Source organism: Hypanus sabinus, chromosome 9 (assembly GCF_030144855.1).
Source record: "Hypanus sabinus isolate sHypSab1 chromosome 9, sHypSab1.hap1, whole genome shotgun sequence".
In the NCBI taxonomy this organism is placed as follows: Eukaryota; Metazoa; Chordata; class Chondrichthyes; order Myliobatiformes; family Dasyatidae; genus Hypanus; species Hypanus sabinus.
In genome coordinates this window covers 107,666,618-107,691,076 of record NC_082714.1, presented here as the reverse complement: position 1 = coordinate 107,691,076, position 24,459 = coordinate 107,666,618, and the positions used below count along the sequence as shown (strand labels likewise).

At 48.7% G+C, this 24,459-nt stretch overlaps 1 protein-coding gene across 1 annotated transcript in view; it reads left to right on the top strand.

The window, feature by feature from the left end:
- Positions 1-24,459, top strand: part of LOC132400104 (piezo-type mechanosensitive ion channel component 2-like) — a 237,667-nt gene that overhangs the window by 1,562 nt on the left and 211,646 nt on the right. The window contains exons 3-7 of the mRNA XM_059981180.1: positions 15,590-15,758; positions 17,080-17,178; positions 18,577-18,712; positions 20,831-20,949; positions 21,976-22,239. Of these exons, the coding sequence (XP_059837163.1) occupies positions 15,590-15,758; positions 17,080-17,178; positions 18,577-18,712; positions 20,831-20,949; positions 21,976-22,239 (787 nt within the window). The remainder of the gene's footprint in view (positions 1-15,589; positions 15,759-17,079; positions 17,179-18,576; positions 18,713-20,830; positions 20,950-21,975; positions 22,240-24,459) is intronic.

Below are 24,459 nucleotides of genomic sequence, written 5' to 3'. Positions count from 1 at the left end.
AGGGGAGTCCAAAACTAGAGAGCATAGATGAAAGGTGAGAGGGAAAAGATTTAAAAGGGACCCGAGGGGCAACATTTCATGCAGAAGGCAGTGAGTACATGAAATGAGCTGCCAGGGGAAATGGTTGAGGCAGGTACAATACTATTATTTAATTGGCACCTTGATGGGTACATGGAGGGGTGAGGCTTCAGGGATATGGGCTGAATGTAGGGGATTGGGCTGGGCTGGGTGGGCATCTTGGCCAGCATGGACTCGCTGGGCTGAAGGATCTGCATCATTTTGCTAGATGTCTCCAGTTACTCACTTTCATCAGTTTCTTAATGTGAGGAACATTAAAGTTCTCAACAGCCTAGATAGTCTGCAAAGCATATGTAAATTGAAAGGTGAATGCAGACTTCACAAGGAGTGTAAGGTTCAGATTTGATCAAAAAGTGATACCAGGAAGGTGAGCAGGACAGTGAATCTGACCTTTGATGTCAAAAATTAATTTTCAGAGGAACAATGTGGCAGCTGGGCACTCTTTAACCTTGTTAATCAGTGACCTGTATGTTATTTTATTGACCAGATGAGTTTAATCTGGGACATGTATTAAAAACATCTCAAGATAAGGGAAGATTTTGCAATACAGAGAGTGACCAAGTCTTAAGTAAATTCTTCAAAGAACAGGGTTTCTCTTCCTCCACCATTGACGCTGCCCTCACCCGCATCTCCTCCATTTCCCAGATGTGTGCTCACTCCATCGTCCCATTGCCTTCACAGGGACAGGGTTCCTCTTATCCTCACCTACCAGCCCATGAGCCTCGATGTCCAACACATTATTCTCCACTACTTCTGCCATCTCCAAAGGGACACTACCACAAAGCACATTGTTACCCCCAACACTTTCCACAGGGATTTGTCCCTCCGTGATGTGATCCCTTTGTCCATCTGTCCCTCCCCACTAATCTCCCTCCTGGCAAATATACAAGTGACCGAAGCACTACCCTTGCCAATTTACCTCCCCACTTGCCTCCATTTAGGCCCCACAAAAGTCCTACCAGGTGAGGCAGCACTTCATCTGCAAATCTGTTGGGGTTGCCTACTATATCTGGTGCTCCCAGTGTAGCCTCCTTTACATTTGTAAGACCCGCTGGAGATTGGGGGATCACTTTGTCAAGTGCCTGCGCTTCATCCATATAAAGTGGGACTTCTCAGTGGCCAACTATTTTAATTCCATTCCCCATTCCCGTTCCGACTTGTCCATGGCCTTTTCTGACGCGATGAGACCACTCAGATTGGAGGAACAACACCTCATATTCTGCCTAAGTAGTCTCCAACCTGATGGCATGAACATTGATTTCTCCAACTTTCGGGAATTTTCCCCCCTCCTCCTTCTTCACTTCCTCACTCTGGCCTCTTGCCTTTTCTCAGCTGTCTATCACCTCCCCTGGTGCAACTCCTCTCTCCCTTTCTCCCATGGTTCACTCTCCTCTCCTATCAGATTCTTTCTTCATCCCAGCTTCTTACTTCATCCTCCCTCCCCTACCCATCTGGCTTCTATCATATCTAGCTTGTCCTTCATCCCCTCCCCCAACTTCTTATTCTGGTATCTTCTCTCTTCCTTTCCCTTCCAGATGTGGGATCTTGACCCGAAACGTTGGCTGTTTGTTCATTTCCATGGATGCTGCTTGACCTGCTGAGTTTCTCCAACATTTTGTTTGTATTGCTGTGGAATTTCAGCATCTGCAGAATCTCTTGTGTTTCTAGACACAGGCAGTAAACCCAGCCATCACGGGCTGAAGCTACTAACTGACACTGTAGAGGAAGTGGATAGGATGAAGAGCGACACAGTCAGTGACATGTGGCTTTGGAGATGGGGGTGGTAGGTGGGATGGAGAGGGAGCTGAGAAGGGTGTTCAACTCACCCACTGTAATGAGTAAATTGAAGGTGTTCACTTCCTATTTCAAGTACTGGAAGGAGAAAAGGAAAATGCTACTCAATATCCATATCCTACTCTGACACTTAATTGAATCATGCCTGTAATTGACTTGCGGTCCATTTCCCCGATTTTAATCCATATTCCTTGATAACCTCATGCAATAAAACTGCAACAATGTTTTAATTGAAGGGAAGTAATTGGTTTATTATTGTCCCATGAATGAGGTACTGGGAAAAACTTTGTTTTGCATGCCAACCGCACAGATCATTTCATTACACTAGTGCTTTGAGATACACAGGGGAAAAGCAATAACAGAGATAAACACCTGCTGCTCGATGACACCGATCACCAGTCATCATGAAGTGCTTTCAACAGCTGGTAATGGCACATATCAAAAACTCCATTCCTGCCACATTGGACACTAACCAATATGCTTACTGACAGAATCGCTCTTTGACCAATACTATAGACTCTGTCATGCACCTGCCCCTGACACACCCAGGAAATAAGGACACTTACATCTGAATGATGTTTATGGATTTCAATTCAACATTCAATACGATGGTCACCAGACCTTGGTGACAAATTCCTACTCCTCGGTCTAAACACACCACTGTGCAACTGGGTGCTGCATTCCTAACCAGTAGACCTCATGTAGTCAGGATGCACCACCACTCCTCCCTCCCCATCATCCTCAACACGGATGCCCCCCAGGGCTGAGTGCTGAGCCCACTGTTGTACACTCCATTCCTCCCTCCCCATCATCCTCAACACGGATGCCCCCCAGGGCTGTGTGCTGAGCCCACTGTTGTACACTCCGTTCCTCCCTCCCCATCATCCTCAACACGGATGCCCCCCAGGGCTGTGTGCTGAGCCCACTGTTGTACACTCCGTTCCTCCCTCCCCATCATCCTCAACACGGATGCCCCCCAGGGCTGTGTGCTGAGCCCACTGTTGTACACTCCGTTCCTCCCTCCCCATCATCCTCAACACGGATGCCCCCCAGGGCTGTGTGCTGAGCCCACTGTTGTACACTCCGTTCCTCCCTCCCCATCATCCTCAACACGGATGACCCCCAGGGCTGAGTGCTGAGCCCACTGTTGTACACTCCATTCCTCCCTCCCCATCATCCTCAACACGGATGACCCCCAGGGGTGTGTGCTGAGCCCACTGTTGTACACTCCGTTCCTCCCTCCCCGTCTTCGTCAACACGGCTGTGTGCTGAGCCGACTGTTGTACACTCCGTTCCTCCCTCCCCGTCTTCGTCAACACGGCTGTGTGCTGAGCCCACTGTTGTACACTCCGTTCCTCCCTCCCCGTCTTCGTCAACACGGCTGTGTGCTGAGCCCAGTGTTGTACACTCCGTTCCTCCCTCCCCGTCTTCGTCAACACGGCTATGTGCTGAGCCCACTGTTGTACACTCCGTTCCTCCCTCCCCGTCTTCCTCAACACGGCTGTGTGCTGAGCCCACTGTTGTACACTCCGTTCCTCCCTCCCCGTCTTCCTCAACACGGCTGTGTGCTGACCCCGCTGTTGTACACTCCGTTCCTCCCTCCCAGTCTTCCTCAACACGGCTGTGTGCTGACCCCGCTGTTGTACACTCCGTTCCTCCCTCCCCGTCTTCGTCAACACGGCTGTGTGCTGAGCCCACTGTTGTACACTCCGTTCCTCCCTCCCAGTCTTCCTCAACACGGCTGTGTGCTGACCCCGCTGTTGTACACTCCGTTCCTCCCTCCCCGTCTTCGTCAACACGGCTGTGTGCTGACCCCGCTGTTGTACACTCCGTTCCTCCCTCCCCGTCTTCGTCAACACGGCTGTGTGCTGAGCCCACTGTTGTACACTCCGTTCCTCCCTCCCCGTCTTCGTCAACACGGCTGTGTGCTGACCCTGCTGTTGTACACTCCGTTCCTCCCTCCCCGTCTTCGTCAACACGGCTGTGTGCTGAGCCCACTGTTGTACACTCCGTTCCTCCCTCCCCGTCTTCCTCAACACGGATGACCCCCAGGGCTGAGTGCTGAGCCCACTGTTGTACACTCCGTTCCTCCCTCCCCATCATCCTCAACACGGATGACCCCCAGGGCTGAGTGCTGAGCCCACTGTTGTACACTCCATTCCTCCCTCCCCATCATCCTCAACACGGATGACCCCCAGGGGTGTGTGCTGAGCCCACTGTTGTACACTCCGTTCCTCCCTCCCCGTCTTCGTCAACACGGCTGTGTGCTGAGCCGACTGTTGTACACTCCGTTCCTCCCTCCCCGTCTTCGTCAACACGGCTGTGTGCTGAGCCCACTGTTGTACACTCCGTTTCTCCCTCCCCGTCTTCGTCAACACGGCTGTGTGCTGAGCCCAGTGTTGTACACTCCGTTCCTCCCTCCCCGTCTTCGTCAACACGGCTGTGTGCTGAGCCCACTGTTGTACACTCCGTTCCTCCCTCCCCGTCTTCCTCAACACGGCTGTGTGCTGAGCCCACTGTTGTACACTCCGTTCCTCCCTCCCCGTCTTCCTCAACACGGCTGTGTGCTGACCCCGCTGTTGTACACTCCGTTCCTCCCTCCCAGTCTTCCTCAACACGGCTGTGTGCTGACCCCGCTGTTGTACACTCCGTTCCTCCCTCCCCGTCTTCGTCAACACGGCTGTGTGCTGAGCCCACTGTTGTACACTCCGTTCCTCCCTCCCAGTCTTCCTCAACACGGCTGTGTGCTGACCCCGCTGTTGTACACTCCGTTCCTCCCTCCCCGTCTTCGTCAACACGGCTGTGTGCTGACCCCGCTGTTGTACACTCCGTTCCTCCCTCCCCGTCTTCGTCAACACGGCTGTGTGCTGAGCCCACTGTTGTACACTCCGTTCCTCCCTCCCCGTCTTCGTCAACACGGCTGTGTGCTGACCCTGCTGTTGTACACTCCGTTCCTCCCTCCCCGTCTTCGTCAACACGGCTGTGTGCTGAGCCCACTGTTGTACACTCCGTTCCTCCCTCCCCGTCTTCCTCAACACGGCTGTGTGCTGAGCCCACTGTTGTACACTCCGTTCCTCCCTCCCCGTCTTCGTCAACACGGCTGTGTGCTGAGCCCACTGTTGTACACTCCGTTCCTCCCTCCCCGTCTTCGTCAACACGGCTGTGTGCTGACCCCGCTGTTGTACACTCCGTTCCTCCCTCCCCGTCTTCCTCAACACGGCTGTGTGCTGAGCCGACTGTTGTACACTCCGTTCCTCCCTCCCCGTCTTCGTCAACACGGCTGTGTGCTGAGCCCACTGTTGTACACTCCGTTCCTCCCTCCCCGTCTTCGTCAACACGGCTGTGTGCTGAGCCCACTGTTGTACACTCCGTTCCTCCCTCCCCGTCTTCATCAACACGGCTGTGTGCTGAGCCCACTGTTGTACACTCCGTTCCTCCCTCCCCGTCTTCGTCAACACGGCTGTGTGCTGAGCCCACTGTTGTACACCCCGTTCCTCCCTCCCCGTCTTCCTCAACACGGCTGTGTGCTGAGCCCACTGTTGTACACTCCGTTCCTCCCTCCCCGTCTTCGTCAACACGGCTGTGTGCTGACCCTGCTGTTGTACACTCCGTTCCTCCCTCCCCGTCTTCGTCAACACGGCTGTGTGCTGACCCTGCTGTTGTACACTCCGTTCCTCCCTCCCCGTCTTCGTCAACACGGCTGTGTGCTGAGCCCACTGTTGTACACTCCGTTCCTCCCTCCCCGTCTTCCTCAACACGGCTGTGTGCTGAGCCCACTGTTGTACACTCCGTTCCTCCCTCCCCGTCTTCCTCAACACGGCTGTGTGCTGACCCTGCTGTTGTACACTCCGTTCCTCCCTCCCCGTCTTCGTCAACACGGCTGTGTGCTGACCCTGCTGTTGTACACTCCGTTCCTCCCTCCCCGTCTTCCTCGACACGGCTGTGTGCTGAGCCGACTGTTGTGCACTCCGTTCCTCCCTCCCCGTCTTCGTCAACACGGCTGTGTGCTGAGCCGACTGTTGTACACTCCGTTCCTCCCTCCCCGTCTTCGTCAACACGGCTGTGTGCTGACCCTGCTGTTGTACACTCCGTTCCTCCCTCCCCGTCTTCATCAACACGGCTGTGTGCTGAGCCCACTGTTGTGCACTCCGTTCCTCCCTCCCCGTCTTCCTCGACACGGCTGTGTGCTGAGCCGACTGTTGTACACTCCGTTCCTCCCTCCCCGTCTTCGTCAACATGGCTGTGTGCTGACCCTGCTGTTGTACACTCCGTTCCTCCCTCCCCGTCTTCATCAACACGGCTGTGTGCTGAGCCCACTGTTGTGCACTCCGTTCCTCCCTCCCCGTCTTCGTCAACACGGCTGTGTGCTGAGCCGACTGTTGTACACTCCGTTCCTCCCTCCCCGTCTTCCTCGACACGGCTGTGTGCTGAGCCGACTGTTGTACACTCCGTTCCTCCCTCCCCGTCTTCGTCAACACGGCTGTGTGCTGAGCCGACTGTTGTACACTCCGTTCCTCCCTCCCCGTCTTCCTCAACACGGCTGTGTGCTGAGCCCACTGTTGTACACTCCGTTCCTCCCTCCCCGTCTTCGTCAACACGGCTGTGTGCTGAGCCCACTGTTGTACACTCCGTTCCTCCCTCCCCGTCTTCCTCAACACGGCTGTGTGCTGAGCCCACTGTTGTACACTCCGTTCCTCCCTCCCCGTCTTCGTCAACACGGCTGTGTGCTGAGCCGACTGTTGTGCACTCCGTTCCTCCCTCCCCGTCTTCGTCAACACGGCTGTGTGCTGAGCCCAGTGTTGTACACTCCGTTCCTCCCTCCCCGTCTTCCTCAACACGGCTGTGTGCTGAGCCCGCTGTTGTACACTCCGTTCCTCCCTCCCCGTCTTCGTCAACACGGCTGTGTGCTGAGCCGGCTGTTGTACACTCCGTTCCTCCCTCCCCGTCTTCCTCAACACGGCTGTGTGCTGAGCCGACTGTTGTACACTCCGTTCCTCCCTCCCCGTCTTCCTCAACACGGCTGTGTGCTGAGCCCACTGTTGTACACTCCGTTCCTCCCTCCCCGTCTTCGTCAACACGGCTGTGTGCTGAGCCCACTGTTGTGCACTCCGTTCCTCCCTCCCCGTCTTCGTCAACACGGCTGTGTGCTGACCCTGCTGTTGTACACTCCGTTCCTCCCTCCCCGTCTTCGTCAACACGGCTGTGTGCTGAGCCGACTGTTGTACACTCCGTTCCTCCCTCCCCGTCTTCCTCAACACGGCTGTGTGCTGAGCCCACTGTTGTACACTCCGTTCCTCCCTCCCCGTCTTCCTCAACACGGATGACCCCCAGGGGTGTGTGCTGAGCCCACTGTTGTACACTCCGTTCCTCCCTCCCCGTCTTCCTCAACACGGATGACCCCCAGGGGTGTGTGCTGAGCCCACTGTTGTACACTCTGCTCACACACGACTGCACGGCAAACACCCGAGCAATCACATTATCAAGTTCACCAATGAAGCAACAGTGGTGGGGCTCATCACTAGCAACGATGAGACAGCCTACAGAGAGGAAATGGAAGAGCTCGAGGTTTGTTGCTTCAATATTCACGAGAAAAAAGGGATGGATATCATCTTTAGGAGAACCTGCACCACTCACACCTCTCTTTACATTGGCAACACAGCAGTGGAAACTGCGAGCACTTTCACACGCAACCTCTCGTGGCCCCAGAGCACATTATACACAATCAGGAAAGGTCACCAAATTCCTCTACTTTCTGAGGAGGATGAAGGGATCTGGACTATGCACATCCATACTCACATCATTCTACAGATGCACAGTAGAGAGCATCCTGAAAATCGAAATTGAATTTGTTACGTATCCCGTAACTGGATCACTTACCAGCAAAGATAGAGAGGTCCGTTGAAGTCTGATGGCACTATTTTCAAACGTTTTCATTTATAAAGGGGCACAAAAGTAAGGTTAATACAAACATTCAGATAATATATGTCGTCAATACTCAATCTAAAGCGCGGGTATAGAAATAATCATCATTAAGAAATAAGCTCTACTGTTGTCTGGGGGATAATATATCGTCCGTTGGAAATATAAAAGTTACTCAGAAGTCTGCAGACTTCAGCCTTTTGTGAATCGCTGGGTGTCACGTGTTGGAGAGAGAGAGAGAGATTGGTGAAAACAGGAAAACTTGCCCGGGTCTTTATGAAGCAAATCCGTTGAATCAAGGGAGCGGGCTCCCCCCAATGTTAGTTAAAAGTGGTTTTCCGTGATTCCAGCCACAGACTCCAGGCCCGGAATCTAACGCACGTGGCTTCCTTCAAAATGGCTTCCCGCTAAGACGGGATCGCTATCGTGTCTTCTTGGTGCGTCTGATGGCTGTCCCCCCCCCAGACTCTCCTTTATACTTCCTCACGGGGTCGCAGGTGTCAATCAGGTTGGGATGATGCAATCTCTCTCTCAACCAGCCCACCTTGCCCGAGGGCTTGCACGTGGTCTTCATGAGCCAATAGTCAAGGTCGCCTTATTTTGCATCCCGGTGGAACGCGGTATTTGGCACGTCTCTCTCTCTCTCCCACTTCCTGGGTCTACTGACCCCCCCCCCTCAACTAGTGCTCTTGCGATTCTCACAAAGGAGGGGGCTGCGGACATAACAAATTCAATCGACTTTATTTCTTACATCCTTCATATACATGAGGAGGAAAAGTCTTTACGTCTCCATCTAAATGTGCAATATACAATTTATCGTAATTTGTAATAAATAGTATATACAACAGGACAGTCAATCTAGCATAGAAATACAACTGTATCAGTCTGATGGCCTGGTGGAAGAAGCTGTCCCAGAGCCTGTTGGTCCTGGACCAGTACCATTTCCTGGATTGTAGCAGCTAGAACAGTTTGTGGTTGGGGTGATGCAGGTCCCCAGTAATCCCTCAGGCCCTTTTTTTTTGCACCCGTCTCTGTAAATGTCCTGAATAGTGGGAAGTTCACATCTACAGATATGCTGGGCTGTCCGCACCACTCTCTGCGATTGAGGGAGGTACAGTTCCCATACCAGGCAGTGATGCAGCCAGTCAGGATGCTCTCAATGGTGCCCCTGTAGAAAGTCCTTAGGATTTGGGGACTTGTGCCAAACTTCTTCAAAGTCTGAGGTGAAAGAGGCACTGTTGTGCTTTTTTCACCACACAGCTGGTATGTGCAGACCACGTGAGATCCCCAGTGATGTGTATGCCAAGGAACTTATAGCTGTTCACCCTCTCAACCCCAGATCATTTGACGACTATAGGGGTTAGCCTGTCTCCATTCCTCCCGTACTCCACAACCAGCTCCTTTGTTTTAGTAACATTGAAGGAGAGGTTATTTTCTTGACACCACTGTGTCAGGGTGATAATTTCTTCCCTGTAGGTTGCCTCATTATTTGAGATTAGGCCAATCAATGTAGTGTCGTCAGCAAATTTAATTAGCAGCTTGGAGCTGTGGGTGGCGACACAGTCATGGGTATACAGGGAGTAAAGGAGGGTGCTTAGTACACAGACCTGAGGGGCTCCTGTGTTGAGGGTCAGAGGGGCAGAGGTGAGTGAACCCACTCTTACCACCTGTCAGTGATATGACAGGAAGTCCAGGATCCAGCTGCACAAGGCAGGGTGAAGGCCGAGGTCTCTGAGCTTCTTGTTGAGCCTGGAGGGAATTATGGTGTTGAATGTTGAACTGTCGTCCAAGAACAGCATTCTGGCACAAGCATCAATCCCTGATAGAGCTGGATAATTCACCCCGCATGCCAATGAGAAACACATGATAGAAGTCTTAATTCGAGAACATGGAGAGTTACAGCATCCTGTTGTTTATTACTCAGCCAAAGATTTGATTCTAGACACGGATAGTTCCTAAATGATTGAGAGAGGGATTCAGATAGTTGTTTCTGGAACCGAACTGCTGCATCAAGCCACTTTAACTGCAGCTGAAGGGGAAAAGGCCCCCATCTGGGGAGCAGTAAAGGTACATGTAAGGAAATGACAAGTTTCAGTTCTCTCTGTCCACGGTACAGCACTTATTGGATACCCTGGCTGCTGGGTATATGCCCCAAGTAAATGGGAAGTGGAGGCAGCCGTGGTCCTGGAAGGGCTGCAGTTATCTTGCCCTACATGTGACACTTGGCGCTACTACCTCAATAGGTTATGGATGCGATGGGAGCAGAGGACCTTGATACAATAGATATCACTGAAGAGGTGGTGCTGAGCAAACCTGTGGGCCTGATGATAAACAGTTCCCCTGGTTCTGATGAAAGAAATGGCAGGAGTTATAATGGAGGCTTTGGTGATGATTTACCAAAATTCTCTGGACTCTGGGCAGGTCCCTATGGATTGGAGGATGGCGAATGTCATGCCACTGTTCAAAAAAGGATGTAGGCAAAAGGCAGGTGACTGTAGGCCAGTTACTTCAACATCTGTAGTTGGGAAAATGCTTGAAGCTATCATTAAAGAAGATATGGCAAAGCATCTGGAAAGAAATGGATCCATCAGGCAGTCGTAGCATAGATTCAGCAAAGGCAGATCCTGTTTGACAAACTTACTGGAGTTCTTTGGGGATGTATTGAGCACAATGGAAAGGAACAGATGGATGTCACTTACTTGGATTTCCAGAAGGCGGTTGATAAAGTGCTGCATAAAAGTCTTATCCATAAGAAAAGGATGCATAGAGTTAGGGGTGATGTATGAGCATGGATAGAAGATTGGTTCACTAATAGAAAGCAGTGAGTTGGGATACGTGGGTGTTACTCTGGCTGGCAATCAGTGGTGAGCAGTGAGCCACAGGGGTCAGTGCTGGGCCCACAATTGTTCACAATATACATTAACGACCTGGAAGAGGGGACCGAGTGTAGTCTCTAGAGTGATATAGATATAGATAGGTTAAGTGAGTGGGCAAGGGTCTGGCAGATGGAATACAATGTTAGTAAATGCAAGGTCATCTACTTCAGAAGGAAAAATGGAAGATCAGATTATCATTTAAATGGTAAAAGATTGATGCATGCTGCTGTGCAGAGGGACTTGGGATTACTTGTGCATGCATCACAACTGGTTGGTTTGCAGGTGCAGCAGGCTATCAAGAAGGCTAATAGGGTGTTTGGCTTCATTGCTTGAGGAATTGAATTTAAGAGCAAGGAGGTTATGCTGCAATTGTACAGGGTTCTGGTGAGGCCACACCTGGAGTATGTACAATGTGCAGTTCTGGTCTCCATACTTGAGGAAGGATATACTAGTTTTTGAGCTGGTTCAGAGGAGGCTCACCAGGTTGATTCTAGAGATGAGGGGGTTGGACTGTGAGAAAAGATTGAGTCTCCTGGGACCGTACTTGCTGGAATTCAGAAGGATGAGAGGAGATGTTTCAGAAACATATGAAGTTATGAAAGGGATAGATAAGATAGAGGCAGGAGAGTTTCCCAGAGAATGCAGCAGGGAAATTCTAGGCAGCTTTGAGTGTAGGTTACATGGTTGGCACAACAGTGTAGGCCAAAGGGCCTGTAACGTGCTGCAGACTCTCTTTTTTCTCTAGAATGGTGAGTCTGTGGAATTCTCTGCCCATTGAAGCAGTGGTGGCTACCTCAGTAAATGTGTATAAGGCAAGGTAGGATAGATGTTTTGCATAGTAGGGGAATTAAGGATTATGGGGAAAAGGCAGGTAGGTGGAGATGAGTCCATGGCCAGATCAGCTGTGATCTTATTGAATGGCAGAGCAGGCTCGACAGGCCAGATGGCTGACCCCTGCTCCTGTTTCTTATGTTGATATGTTCACCCTCTGGTCTGATGGCACCAAAGGCTGAGAGATTCAGGATGATTGCCTTTCCAGGATATGGAGCTGCTAGACTGTCCCTGGAAGTGATTAATATGGTATAGTGAAAGAAGCCACCTATGCCTTTGAAGTGTAAAAGCTACAGAGAAAGTGCAGAGGTGTCAGCAGGACTGACGGCTGTCCATCCAGTAGCATTACAGAACGGAATGGCTTTGGATTTTATTCCATCAGGAAAAGGGGGCACTTGTGTTGATGTACATACTTATCTGTCGAATCAGAAAATGTAGCTAACTTACAAACCATATCAGAGATTCTACAAAAGAGATTAAAGTAGGATATCAGCATTACAGCTATTAAACTCCAGGAGGTGGAAAGATGGCATCTATTCTGCTTTATGGTGAAACTATTGGTATTGTAATAATGATTGCTATTCTTTTACAATTTTTGTGTGAACTAACAGTACAAAGGAGAGGATATTAAGGAAAGGAATGGGTACTCGTTGAACTGGATGGAAGAAAAGGGAATTCTGGGTAGGGCTTTGAACTGCATCATTGCCTTATATACATATATATGCATATTTCAATTACTGTATTTGGTGAAATGTAGTGTGTCATGAAATGACAAAAAGGAGGCTTTGTGTAAATGTAGTTTGCTTGTAGTAACAAAATGGCATCTTTGTCTGTAACAAAATGGAACCTGTATTGCACCAGTGTTTTGTTAATAGTGTTCATGCAACATTATGTCGATGGACAAACTGCAGGCCTGCAGATTTGATGACTGGAAGAATGTCAAGTACACTACTTAAAAAGACATACAGAATATCCTTGACTTAAAAACATAGAAACATAGAAAACCTACAGCACAATTCAGACCCTTCGGCCCACAATGCTGTGCTTAACATGTGCTTACTTTAGAAATTACCTAAGGTTACCCATAGCCCTCTATTTTTCTAAGCTCCATGTCCCTATCCAGGAGTCTCTTAAAAGACCCTATTGTATCCACCTCCACCACCGTCGCTGGCAACCCATTCCACACTCTCACCACTCTCTGTGTTTTTTTAAAAAAAATTACCCCTGACATCTCCTCTGTGCCCACTTCCAAGCACCTTAAAACTGTGCCCTCTTGTGTTAGCCATTTCAGCCCTGGGAAAAAGGCTCTGACTATCCACACTATCAATGCCTCTCAACATCTTATACTCCTGTATCAGGTCACCTCTCCTTCACCATTCTAAGGAAAAAAGGCCGAGTTCACTGAACCTATTCTCATAAGGTGTGCTCCTCAATCCACGCAACATCCTTGTAAATCTCCTCTGCACCCTTTCTGTGGTTTCCACATCCTTCCTGTAGTGAGGCAACCAGAACTGAGCACAGTACTCCAAGTGGGCTCTGACCAGGGTCCTGTATAGCTGCAACATTATCTCTCAGCTTCTAAACCCAATTAAACTCTTAAAGCTCTACTTGGGTATAAAGGAGTGACTACGCTGTCTCTTTCTTTGAAGTTATCACCAGCTTTTGTGCAATGCTAGTCTTCCCTTGCTGCAAGTAAAATAAATTATTTGATCGACTCTAAGTTAATTGTTGTTTGTTATAAGACAAGGTGAAAAGGCACTCGACAATGACCTGGGATGTGGGGTCAGGAGATCATTCAATAGTCTTATAGCAGGATAGAAGTTATCCATGAGCCTTGTATGTCATGGTCCGGTCCGTGAAATCTGCATTCCGGTTCACAGTCCAGTTCATCGATCCTTATTCCAGCTTTTCCTGGTTCCATTGGGTGCCTTAATTGAGGCACCTGATTCTCGTTTTGGGCTGGCACATAAATACCTCGGCAAAAAGGATTTCTGGCTGGACTGTTCCATTATGAAACTTATGCCTGCATTGCTGTCTAGTTCAACTGCTGGAATGAGACCAGAGCCTTGCCGTGCCAAGATAAGGAGCTATCTATTGTTGAGCTTGGAACTGTCTCTGTGTCCCTGTGTTTAGTGTCTGTGTCCAAGAAGAGACCAGCCCTACATCCTGTTCCCAAGGAGGGGTCTTGGCTCTGTGTTCTGTGTGTGAGTCCCAGCCCTACGTCCTGTTCCCAGGGAGGGGTCCTGGCTCTGTGTTCTGTGTGTGAGTCCCAGCCCTACGTCCTGTTCCCAAGGAGGGGTCCCGGCTCTGTGTTCTGTGTGTGAGTCCTGTCCCTACGTCCTGTTCCCAGGGAGGGGTCCTGGCTCTCTGTTCTGTGTGTGAGTCCCAGCCCTACGTCCTGTTCCCAAGGAGGGGTCCCGGCTCTGTGTTCTGTGTGTAAGTCCTGTCCCTACGTCCTGTTCCCAGGGAGGGGTCCTGGCTCTGTGTTCTGTGTGTGAGTCCCAGCCCTACGTCCTGTTCCCAGGGAGGGGTCCTGGCTCTGTGTTCTGTGTGTGAGTCCCAGCCCTACGTCCTGTTCCCAGGGAGGGGTCCCGGCTCTGTGTTCTGTGTGTGAGTCCCAGCCCTACGTCCTGTTCCCAGGGAGGGGTCCTGGCTCTCTGTTCTGTGTGTGAGTCCCAGCCCTACGTCCTGTTCCCAGGGAGGGGTCCTGGCTCAGTGTTCTGTGTGTGAGTCCCAGCCCTACGTCCTGTTCCCAGGGAGGGGTCCTGGCTCAGTGTTCTGTGTGTGAGTCCCAGCCCTACGTCCTGTTCCCAGGGAGGGGTCCTGGCTCTGTATTCTGTGTGTGAGTCCTGTCCCTACGTCCTGTTCCCAGGGAGGGGTCCTGGCTCTGTATTCTGTGTGTGAGTCCTGTCCCTATGTCCTGTTCCCAGGGAGGGGTCCTGGCTCTGCAATCTATGCCTGAGGCCTGACCTATGCCTGTATCGCTGTTTAGTTCAACTGCCAGAATGAGACCGGAGCCTTGCCATGCCAAGATAAGAAACTATCTATTGTTGAGCTTGGAACTGTCTCTGTGTTCCTGTGTTTAGTGTCCATGTCAAAGAAGAGTCTTGGCCCTACATCCTGTTCCCAAGGAGGGGTCCTGGCTCGGTGTTCCTGTGCTCAGGTCCAAGTCTGAGCTTCGTGTCCTCATCCAGTTCTGGTGGTGCTTCCATTCTGAGTGCCTCACCCAGCCCAGGCCAAGTCCTAGAATCTCGTCCTGTCCAAGTCATGGCTTTGTGTTCTTGTCCTGCCCGTGTGCCTCATCCTGTGCAGGAGTGCAGTGCCCAGTCCTGTCCAGTAGCCACGCCACGCCCTCTCCTAGGTCCAGGGTCCAGGGCCCTGTCCAGTCTGGCTTGTAGTCCTAGTCCAGGCTCCTGCGTCATTTCCTCCCGACTTCCCTTGCTTTCACAGTACTTCAGTGTCCGTGTCTTGCATTTGGGTTCGCTCCCAGTGCCCTTATGACATAGCGGAGTGTGCTTTCATCTTCTACCCAATGGGAGAGGGGAGAAGAGCAAATGTCTGGTGTGGGAGGGGTCTTTGATAATGCTGGCTGCTTTTCCAAGGCAGCAAGAAATGCAAGCAGTCCGTGGAGGGGAGGCTGGTTTCTATGATATGGTGAGCTGTGTCCATAGTTTTTTGTAGTCACAGGCAGACCATCTGGTTATGATGCTTTCTATGTGCATCTACAAAAGCAGTACCTTTTGGCTTCTTCTACCTTGTATGATGAAGAAAGCTCCTCCACGTTGTCCATATCAGAATTCCTCCTGAAGCATAGCTTTTAGTTTGTTTTGTCTGCTGGTTGTAGTGGTGGTGGGTGGGTTCAAGATGAGGTGATAGACGTACAAATTTAACAGCTTACCCAGGAAAGCTGTGGTTAGAACTGGAAGTAGGATCAAGAATGAGTGGATCACACAGAAGTTACTGTAAGTATAGAACAGTCGTGGAGCTGGACTGATTGAAAGCACGTAATAGAATTGTACATAAGTTCCCAGTCTTCAGCTCTTACGTTGGTCGCATTGTTGATGGTTAATTTGTCCTTCCTCTTGATCCAGATTGCTTGGATTGACAGCGGTGATTCACAACGACCTCTCGGAACCGTGGCGATTAATGACCTGCTCAGGGCTTCGCTGGCCAGTCCTCCTGAACCCCGTCGCTCTCCTCATTCTGTACTTCACCGTCGCAACCATAACTCGGCACCTTCTCCTCGGCGAAGAGTCTGGGGTAATTGTAGCATTGTGAGAATGTTGACAAGGCCATTGAGTGCTGTTCCCCACAGCTATCGTGCACTGCAACCCAGCCCTGCCAAAGTGCCCGTGTGGTCTGAGCCAGTGTAATGAGAACTGCATTAGTTTTGTAATTGACATTAATGTACATTAACTTGGCGTTGAAACTGCCTACAATAATTCATGGGCTTAGCTTGCATTTTGCAGAAAAGGATGAATGTTCCTGAGGTTTTGGGGTGTACCATTTCTCAGGTACACTGTCACCTTGGGGTTTTGGTAGTCAGACACCACCATGTGCGTTGGATGATTGATCCACATTCCCCTCAGTTGTAAGGTGCGTCAGTACACAGATGACCACTAGCAGATCACTAAGCTCCACACCCTTTCAGAGAGGCTGACTGAATTTGTAGCCCAGGGACCTGCCTGCTCAGTCATGGTAAAATTGATTAACTCGACAGTGACCAAGGTTAAACCCTGGATCTTCTCATCTCCTGGGCACCGCAGCACAGTGTGAACCTTACCTACCTCACGAAATAAACTAATGCATTTTCCTGATTATTTTACCTTCAAACAGAAACCTTTCTACAATCTTTCAAATTAAAATTGTGCTTGACTTGTACATGGTAGCAGAGCGGTCAGTGTATTACCATTGCAGTACTAGCGACCGGGTTCAATTCCTGCTGCTGTGTGTTAGGCGTTCATAAATTCTCCCCACGTTCTGAAGACGTATAGATTAATAGTTAATTGGGTGTAGTCAGGCAGTGCAGGCTCGTTGGGCTGGACGGGCCTGTTACTGTGCTGTATTTCTAAATACAAATAGAGTATTGTGCAAAAGTCTTAGGCACCCTAGATCTGTTTTTTGTCTGGTTTCAGATGGTACGACCTCCACAAATCTCACCATCATTGAGGCTGTCTGAGATTATCTGGAGAGACCGAAGCAAGTGAGACAGCTAAAGCCTACAGAAGAACTATGGCATGCTTGCCAAGATGCTTGGAGCAACCTACCAGCCAATTTTGTTATAAAGTGTACCTAAGAGAACTGATACAATTTTAAAGGCAAAGGTGGTCACACCAAACATTGATTTGATTTGGTTTTCTGAGGTAAATTTTTTGATATTTAGAAACTTCTCAATTCATTACTTTTGAAAGCATTCACACTTTACAGAATTTTTTTTACATCTACCTATGACTTTTGCACAGTACTGTAAGTAAATAAAGTAGGCAGTGCATGCTTGCTTTCAGTATGCAGTATAATAGTTATATCAAAATGTGGAAAGTTGTAACGCAATGGCCTAATGACTGGTGCCTATTATTTAAAGGCTGGATGTCCAAGGATGGAAATCAGCTCCGTGCAAAAGCAGGGGGACAATGTCAATGCCGAAGCAAACTTGCAGATGATTGATGGTGAGAACAAAGAGGTCAGTACAACCAAATCCACTGTGTGCAGTTCATTCACGTTGTTCATAGTCATCAAAAAGGCCGACCCTTCAGCTCACTCCTGTCCCACTAGAAGCTGATTGAAAAGTATGGCCAAAGAAGAGTTTTTTTTCACCAATTCCTTCCTGTGGGGGGAGGGTGTGGGGGTTGTCTTCTTCAACCAGCGCTCTCCACCAGCAGCTTTTCTTCAGCTCCCTCTGCCAGGGGCTCCTTCAATTAGCTCCCTCTTCCAGGGTCCCCCTAACCCGCTCCCTCCACCAGGGAGCTCCTTCACTGAGATCCCTCTGCCTGAGGACCCCTTCACCTGGCTCCTTCACCTCAGCTCTCTTTCACTTGGCTCCCTTGGCCAGAAGTCACCTTTGCTCCCTTTTCTCCCTGTGGGGCACCTTCAACGAAGCCCTTCCCACAGCCTCTTCTGGTCAACAGTATTTAACTGTTTAACTGGTGTAACACTTACCCAACAGGCTGGTATATGTATAGGGGAAAAGGAGATCCAGCCACACACCAATCCCACCTCCCGTACACGCAGGTGCTGTGAGAATCGAGTTTATGCCTTGCACCCACCCACAGTATCAAATCCACAACAAATACCGTTATGAAATACACTTTAAAGAGTTTACTAAAATTAAGAGTATTAGGCGATACAATATATATGCAAGGGAAAAAATCAAAAAGGCGCCAACTTATCAAAGTTCAGTCAGTTTAGTGCACATCGTTGGAGCTCAAACATCGAACCATTCGACCCCTCGTCGCTTGCCTCCGACTCTCCACGTCTTTGCACCTAGGACCATGCCCGGTGGTCTTCCAAGCAGTGCAGCGCACGTCCACCTTCCTCGACGTCTTCCTCCCGCTCTCCACGTCTTCGCACCTAGAACCACGCCCGGTGGTCTTCTAAGCAGTGCAGCGCACATCCACCTTCCTCGACATCTTCCTCACGCTCTCTCTCAAAAGCCCGCGAAAAACCCCTCCCCCAAGTTCCCAGCCTCACAAGATAAAATAACATTCCCCATTGGTTAACAAATGAATACAATTACCATATCAACAAGTATAAAGCAAAACAACTGCGAGAGAAACACTTATCAAAGAAGCATTCCTACTCTTAACAAACCAAAAAACCCATTTTGAGTAACATACACAGGACATTGTACACCGGAATGAATCACGGACATGGAAGCTGTGGACAGGCCAATGTTCCTGAACTTCTATTGTCCTAACGTTGAATGGATTAAGACTTGTTAATATTGTACCAATGGACCCCTAGGAGTAGTGCCCATAAGCTTGTTAAGTGATTTTGATCTCTGTATATTGTGTAACACTAGGGTTTCAGCACAGCCCAAGACAAGCCAGTTTCTTGACTTTGATATTCCCTCTGACTTCAGCAGCCATTGATTTATCCAAGAAGTGACCAGACAGTGGATCCGGCTGTTCCCTTCCATGTACGACAACAGAACAATAACTGCCTGCCAGTACAGATGAACTGCTCTCCAGAGTACACTTCTTGTTCCTCTGCCTCTGGTAAAGTTCTTAGTTCAGTGACAAGTGACAGGAAATGTTTTGGATAATTATCATGGCTCTGAAAAAAAAGTATCACCATGGTTTTACTGAATACGTTACGTAGTCACTGGCCCTGGTGTAGCAGGGTGGTATGGGTTTGGGGTATATCAACTGCCAACTCATTCCATTTAGTCAACTGATATTCATAGGTGCTGGTGGCTGTCACTCCATGCAGATATTTCTATCCACGTGGCACCTAATTAGCTCCAAAATCAGAACAGAAGTGAAAATTTATTGCTGCTGTGATTGAGTTATTGTCCCCCAAAGTTATTCATGATTAACTCACTGACAAACTGCTTAAACATATTTAAATCAAAACTTTTGCGGTTCCAGGAAGAAACTATTGCAACACTTTAGTGTTATAGAGTCATAGAGTACTACATCACAGAAACAGGCCATTCAGCCATCTAGTCTGTGCTGGCCTGGTTTTCTGCATATTCCCATCTACTGCACCCAAACCATAGTCTTCCCACCTATGACCCTATCTAAACTTCTCTTAAATGTTACAGTTGAGCCTGTATCTTCCATGTCCGCTGGCAGCTTTTTCCAGACTCTCACCCCCCACTGAGTGATGAAGTTTCCTTTGATGGTGGTGTGAATTGCCTTTTACATCGGTAAATTGATCAGCTGTGGTATACCTTTAATTCTTCAGAGTTTGTCCAGTGAAGTTTCTTCTGGCTTGGTTAACTTACTGGGCTGGTCCTTGGTCCAGGACTGAGTTCATAGCAACTAGAGAAGTTAAGAAATTACTATATTGCCATAAAAATCCATCTCCTTCACTAATGTCCCTTCGTACCATAATTGAATTGAATTTATTTCTTACATCTTTCATTACGTTATGTCTCCATCTGAATCTGCAATGCGCAATTTATGATAAATATTATGTACAACAGGACGGTCAATATAACATAGAAGTACAATTATATCGGCATGAATAAATCACTCTGGTGGTCTGGTGGAAGAAGCTGTCCTGGAGCCTGTTGGTCCTGGCTTTTATGCTGCTAGTACCGTTTCCCAGATGGTAGCAGCCAGAACAGATTGTGGTTGGGGTGACTTGGGTCCCCAATGATCCTTTGGGCCCTTCTTACACACCTGTCTTTATAAATGTCCTGAATGGTGGGAAGTTCACATCTACAGATGTGCTGGGCTGTCCATACCACTCTCCGCAGAATCCTGCGGTTTGAGGGAAGTACAGTTCCCAGACCAGGCAGTGACACAGCCAGACAGGATGCTCTCAACTGTTCCCCTGTAGAATTTTCTTAGGATTTGGGAGCTCACACCAAACTTCTTCAACCAATTGTAAATGCCTCCAGATCCAAAGAAATGTAGTTGACTCTTAACTGTCCTCTAGGTGATCAAGTTGGACCTCAATTCAAGTGGATTTTAGGAATGACTAATAAATTCTGACATTAACTAGCAATGTCTGCTGTTTGTGAATGAATAAAAAAGCAATCAATTCTTCCACCCAATCAGTTTTCTGGTTAATAAACATTCCAGTCAAAGCCTAAATCTCTGGTACATTAATTGCTGCTTTGTGGAGTCAAACAGTATTTGAACATCTATATTTGCCTCTTTTAGCTGCCTGGTAGATCTATCTCAAATATTCCGCAATTCAGTGCTGTAACAACATATTTGAGGGCATAAGGGACTGCAGGTGCTGGAACTCTGAAGAAACACACAGTGCTGGAGGAACTATGAAGGGGAATAGTCAGTTGAGCTTTGGGTCAAGACCCTTCATCTGCCATCTGCCCACTTCCCTCCATAGATGCTGTGCGACCCACTGAGAGCCCCCTGTACCTTAGAGTGTTCAAATCTGTTTGAAATTGACACTGGCAAACTGATGTTAAAATCTTTATTTCTTTATCCTGAACTGATGTCCTAGTATTGTTTATCCTGGTCTAACCAGTTAGATACTTTGGCTGTTGTTTCTAATATAACTTGAGCTTCTCTGCTCTGCTCTTCTCAGCTTTGCTCAACCTTTTGTCACCAATATCTTTTTGACTTGCTCTTCCCTGCAGCCCCAAGTGCGCTCTGAAATGTTTCAGGCAATATTGATCTCGCTCTCCTTTTCCTCTGCAGGTGCCTGCCAGGAGATGGAAATGTCAGAGGATGACACTGGGAAGCCATCCAGCAGCTTCTCGATCATTGGCCACATGGTGATGCAGCAGAGCTATACCTGTGCTCTCATCTTCATGATGGTATGGTGATGGCAGGGCTGCCCTTTAGCTCTTTGCCCCCGAATACTGCAGAATTCATCTCCAGTCAGCCACCTGCACACCACTCCACAGGGAAACCCTCTATTTGCTCCCACTTTAGAGAATATTAACTGGACGTAGAGCTCATATACATCACTATAATGCCTTGGCACAATAAGAGCATCTTCATTAATGTCTTTGCATTGATGCTGATAAGGTATTAATCACACTGACCTTTGGTGAAACACTTAATCGAAGCCAAAAAATATTTGGCATGTGTCCTGTAAGCAAGTAATGTTTATTTTGCACTTAAAAGTTTCTGTACATTACTTGAAGGTTTAATGGTGTCCCAGTGTTGTCTATTAATGATCTCATTTCATGGAATAACTCAGTAGAAGAAACAAAGATTGTTATAATAGGATCCCTCCTTTGGCCAAATCAATGCCAGCAAGTCTCCTTCCTGCTGTATTTCTAAATTCCACCCACCCACTCACCCTCCAACCACACCTGTCATCCATACGTTCTCACTGGCGTGAATCCCATCTCTACTCACAACTCAGAGTTGCTGCTCCACGTTCCACGGTCCTTACGCTCTCAATGTATTCAGCAGTCAATCATTTCTGTACTGTTAGTTTCAAGGCCTATTGCTGAATCTTGTTCAGTTTTTAATATGTAGTTATAAAAATTCCTTGACTGCATTGCCTGTCCTTTTTTAATTTTCCTCTACCCTCTTTCACAATGAATACTGTTGGATCCGATGATACTGATCCAAAGATTCTTTGGAAACAATAATTTTATGCTTATCCAAAAACACCGACTGCTTGATCAGTTTTGCTCCATATTTTCATAATCAGTTAGGCCATTGCCAAACTTTTCCCAGTGAACGATCCCAGCTCTCTGAAGCTCCTACCACAATATCTGTGCCTGGCATAACCTTGCTCTGTTGTTCCATTGGCAATCCGGGTGTTTTGGTCGGTCATTAGAGGGTGTTTGACGAAGCTATTTATTGAGCATGCTTCTCATCCACAGGTCTGGAGCATCACCTACAACAGTTGGCTGACCTTCGCCCTTCTGATCTGGTCCTGCGTGATCTGGATGGTCCGGGATCGGCAGCGCTGGACAAAGCTGAGTTCTCCAGTTTTGGTGATCTACGGGAACCTGCTGGTCACTCAGCAGTTCTTCGTGGGCCTGCAGCTCACCGAGGACGAGCTCTTCCCTGGGGTGTCTGACAACATCCTCATCGACTTTGACCTGAAGAAGTCAAATACACCGTGTGTACACCTGGCTGCCAAGGTTTGTGGGGGCTGGGACAAACTGATTTGGTGCTAAGAAGCAATGTTTTTGCGGCAGTGAGCCTAATCAGGGTGGGGGAGAGCAAATCAGAGGTTCCCATATTGGGGAACTGGGATGCAGATGGTTGCAGCTACTTTATTGGAAAACTTTGGGAAAGAGGGATGGGACAATGCAAAGAATATCATGCAACTGGAGAAAGGAGATGGGAAAATGAAATGTGATTGCTCTGTGAGTCAGTAATTATTGGCTGGGCCAAAGTGGCCTCCTCCTACGCAATAAGGACATATGGGGGGGGGGGGAATATTAACAATGTGGAGCCCAGGGCTTTAAATAATGAATAATATGGTAATCGATTTATAGCCAGATTCACACAAAAGAGCATGTTTTCTCCCGACTGTCCAGACAAAGGGCAATTGAGGGAGGAGAAGGGTGGTTACACCATCTCTGGAAAGGGAAGGCAGCTGACAAGTCCAGGATCCATGTCCAGAATTGGTCAACTCTCTGAATTTCCCCTGGGGATCAGTGAATGTCTCATGATGACCCGTTTGGTGCCTGCAACAACCAGGTGACAACCGTAATGAGTGCTTATTACCAACTCTGGACTCAGACGAGCATGAAAAAGAGGCCTAGACGTGCGTAGACATGATACTGCCAAGCATCCCAAGGAGGGCAAGGTAATTCTCTTTGGGGACGTTAATGCCAGTGTCATTTGGGACTTCAACCTTTGGACCCTAGGGAAGGAAGACATTGGCAACATCGACTCAGATAGAGTATTACATCTCACCATATGTGCCAAACATAATCTTGCCATCACAAACACTGTTCCACCAGAAACTCTAATTCAAGACATCTTGGCAGTGCCCCCATCATTACATTGACTATATCATTGAGCTAGGGACCACCATGATGTGGATATCACAAAGGCCATGACTGGCACAGATTATGCTCTAATAGGGACCATTTTTAAGAAGGGAGATGAGGCAAATCATTGCAGTTGTGGCAATTACAGGAGCATCTGTCTCAAAGGGCAAAGTGCTTGCACATATCTTCCACTATCTGAAGAAGAACTCCCTGTGCACACAATGTGGGTCTTGTTTTAAATATATAAAACACACAGGCCCCATATCATCTACCACCCAAACAGGCATTTATCCAGCTGGCCATAAAAGCTGGCGATATCGCCCTTGAAAACGGGACCACTTTTCCTACCTTGGCAGCACTCTCTCCTCAAAAACAGACATTGACTCAGAGATCAACCACTGCCTGAGAAGAGCTATTGGAAATTTCTCTGAAGACCATGACCTACAGGTCCAAACAAAACCTTTGGTCTATAGAGCAGTCATCCTTCCTACACCAACTCTGATGGATAAGTCATGTCAACCAGATGCCTAACTCGCGTCACCCCAAACAGATCCTTTACTCTGGGTTAGAGGAAGGTCAGTGAGCCCCTGGTGGGCAAAGGAAGCACCTCAAAGGTAGTATCAAAATCAGCCTGAAGAAATATAACATTGCATCTAAAAACTGGGAAGACATTGCACTCAATAGATGCACCTGGAGGAAATCTGTTCAAGGGGGAGTTGCGTTACATGACAGCAACCTCTGCCGTGTTGCAGAAAACAAGTAGTAACTGCAAAGGGAGAGAATGAACAACCACAAGGCCCAACCACTAACCACAGGTACAACTTGCCCATGTCCATGCTGCACCAAAACATGTGGATCTACAGCCTCCAGAGGACCCACCAATAGCCAACCCCTTAGGAGAACATCTTACTTGACTCGAGTGATTGCACTACCTAGTCAATGGTTGCAACACAGCATCAGATTTACAGCCACCATAACATGAACACTGAAGACACAAGGGGTTATCGATGCTGGAATCTGGAGTAACAAACAAGATGCAAGGAGGAGCTCAGCGTGTCAGGCAGCATCTGTGGAAGGAAATAGACTCACGATGGAGGGGTTGATAGCCACTGTAGAGAGACATGGAGGGGAGGGATAGAGCAAGAGTTAACAAGTGATAGGTGGATCCTGGTGGGAGTGAGAGGGGCATATAGAGAAGGAGAGAGTGAAAATAGTAATGGAAGTTGGAAGGTAATTGGTGGAGGTGCAGATAATGGAATCTGATAGGAAAGGAAGGTGGAGCATGGAACTAAATAAGGGAGGTGGGATGGGAACAGTGGGTGGAGGGTATCTAGTAGGAGGAGCATGTGGGTGATGGGC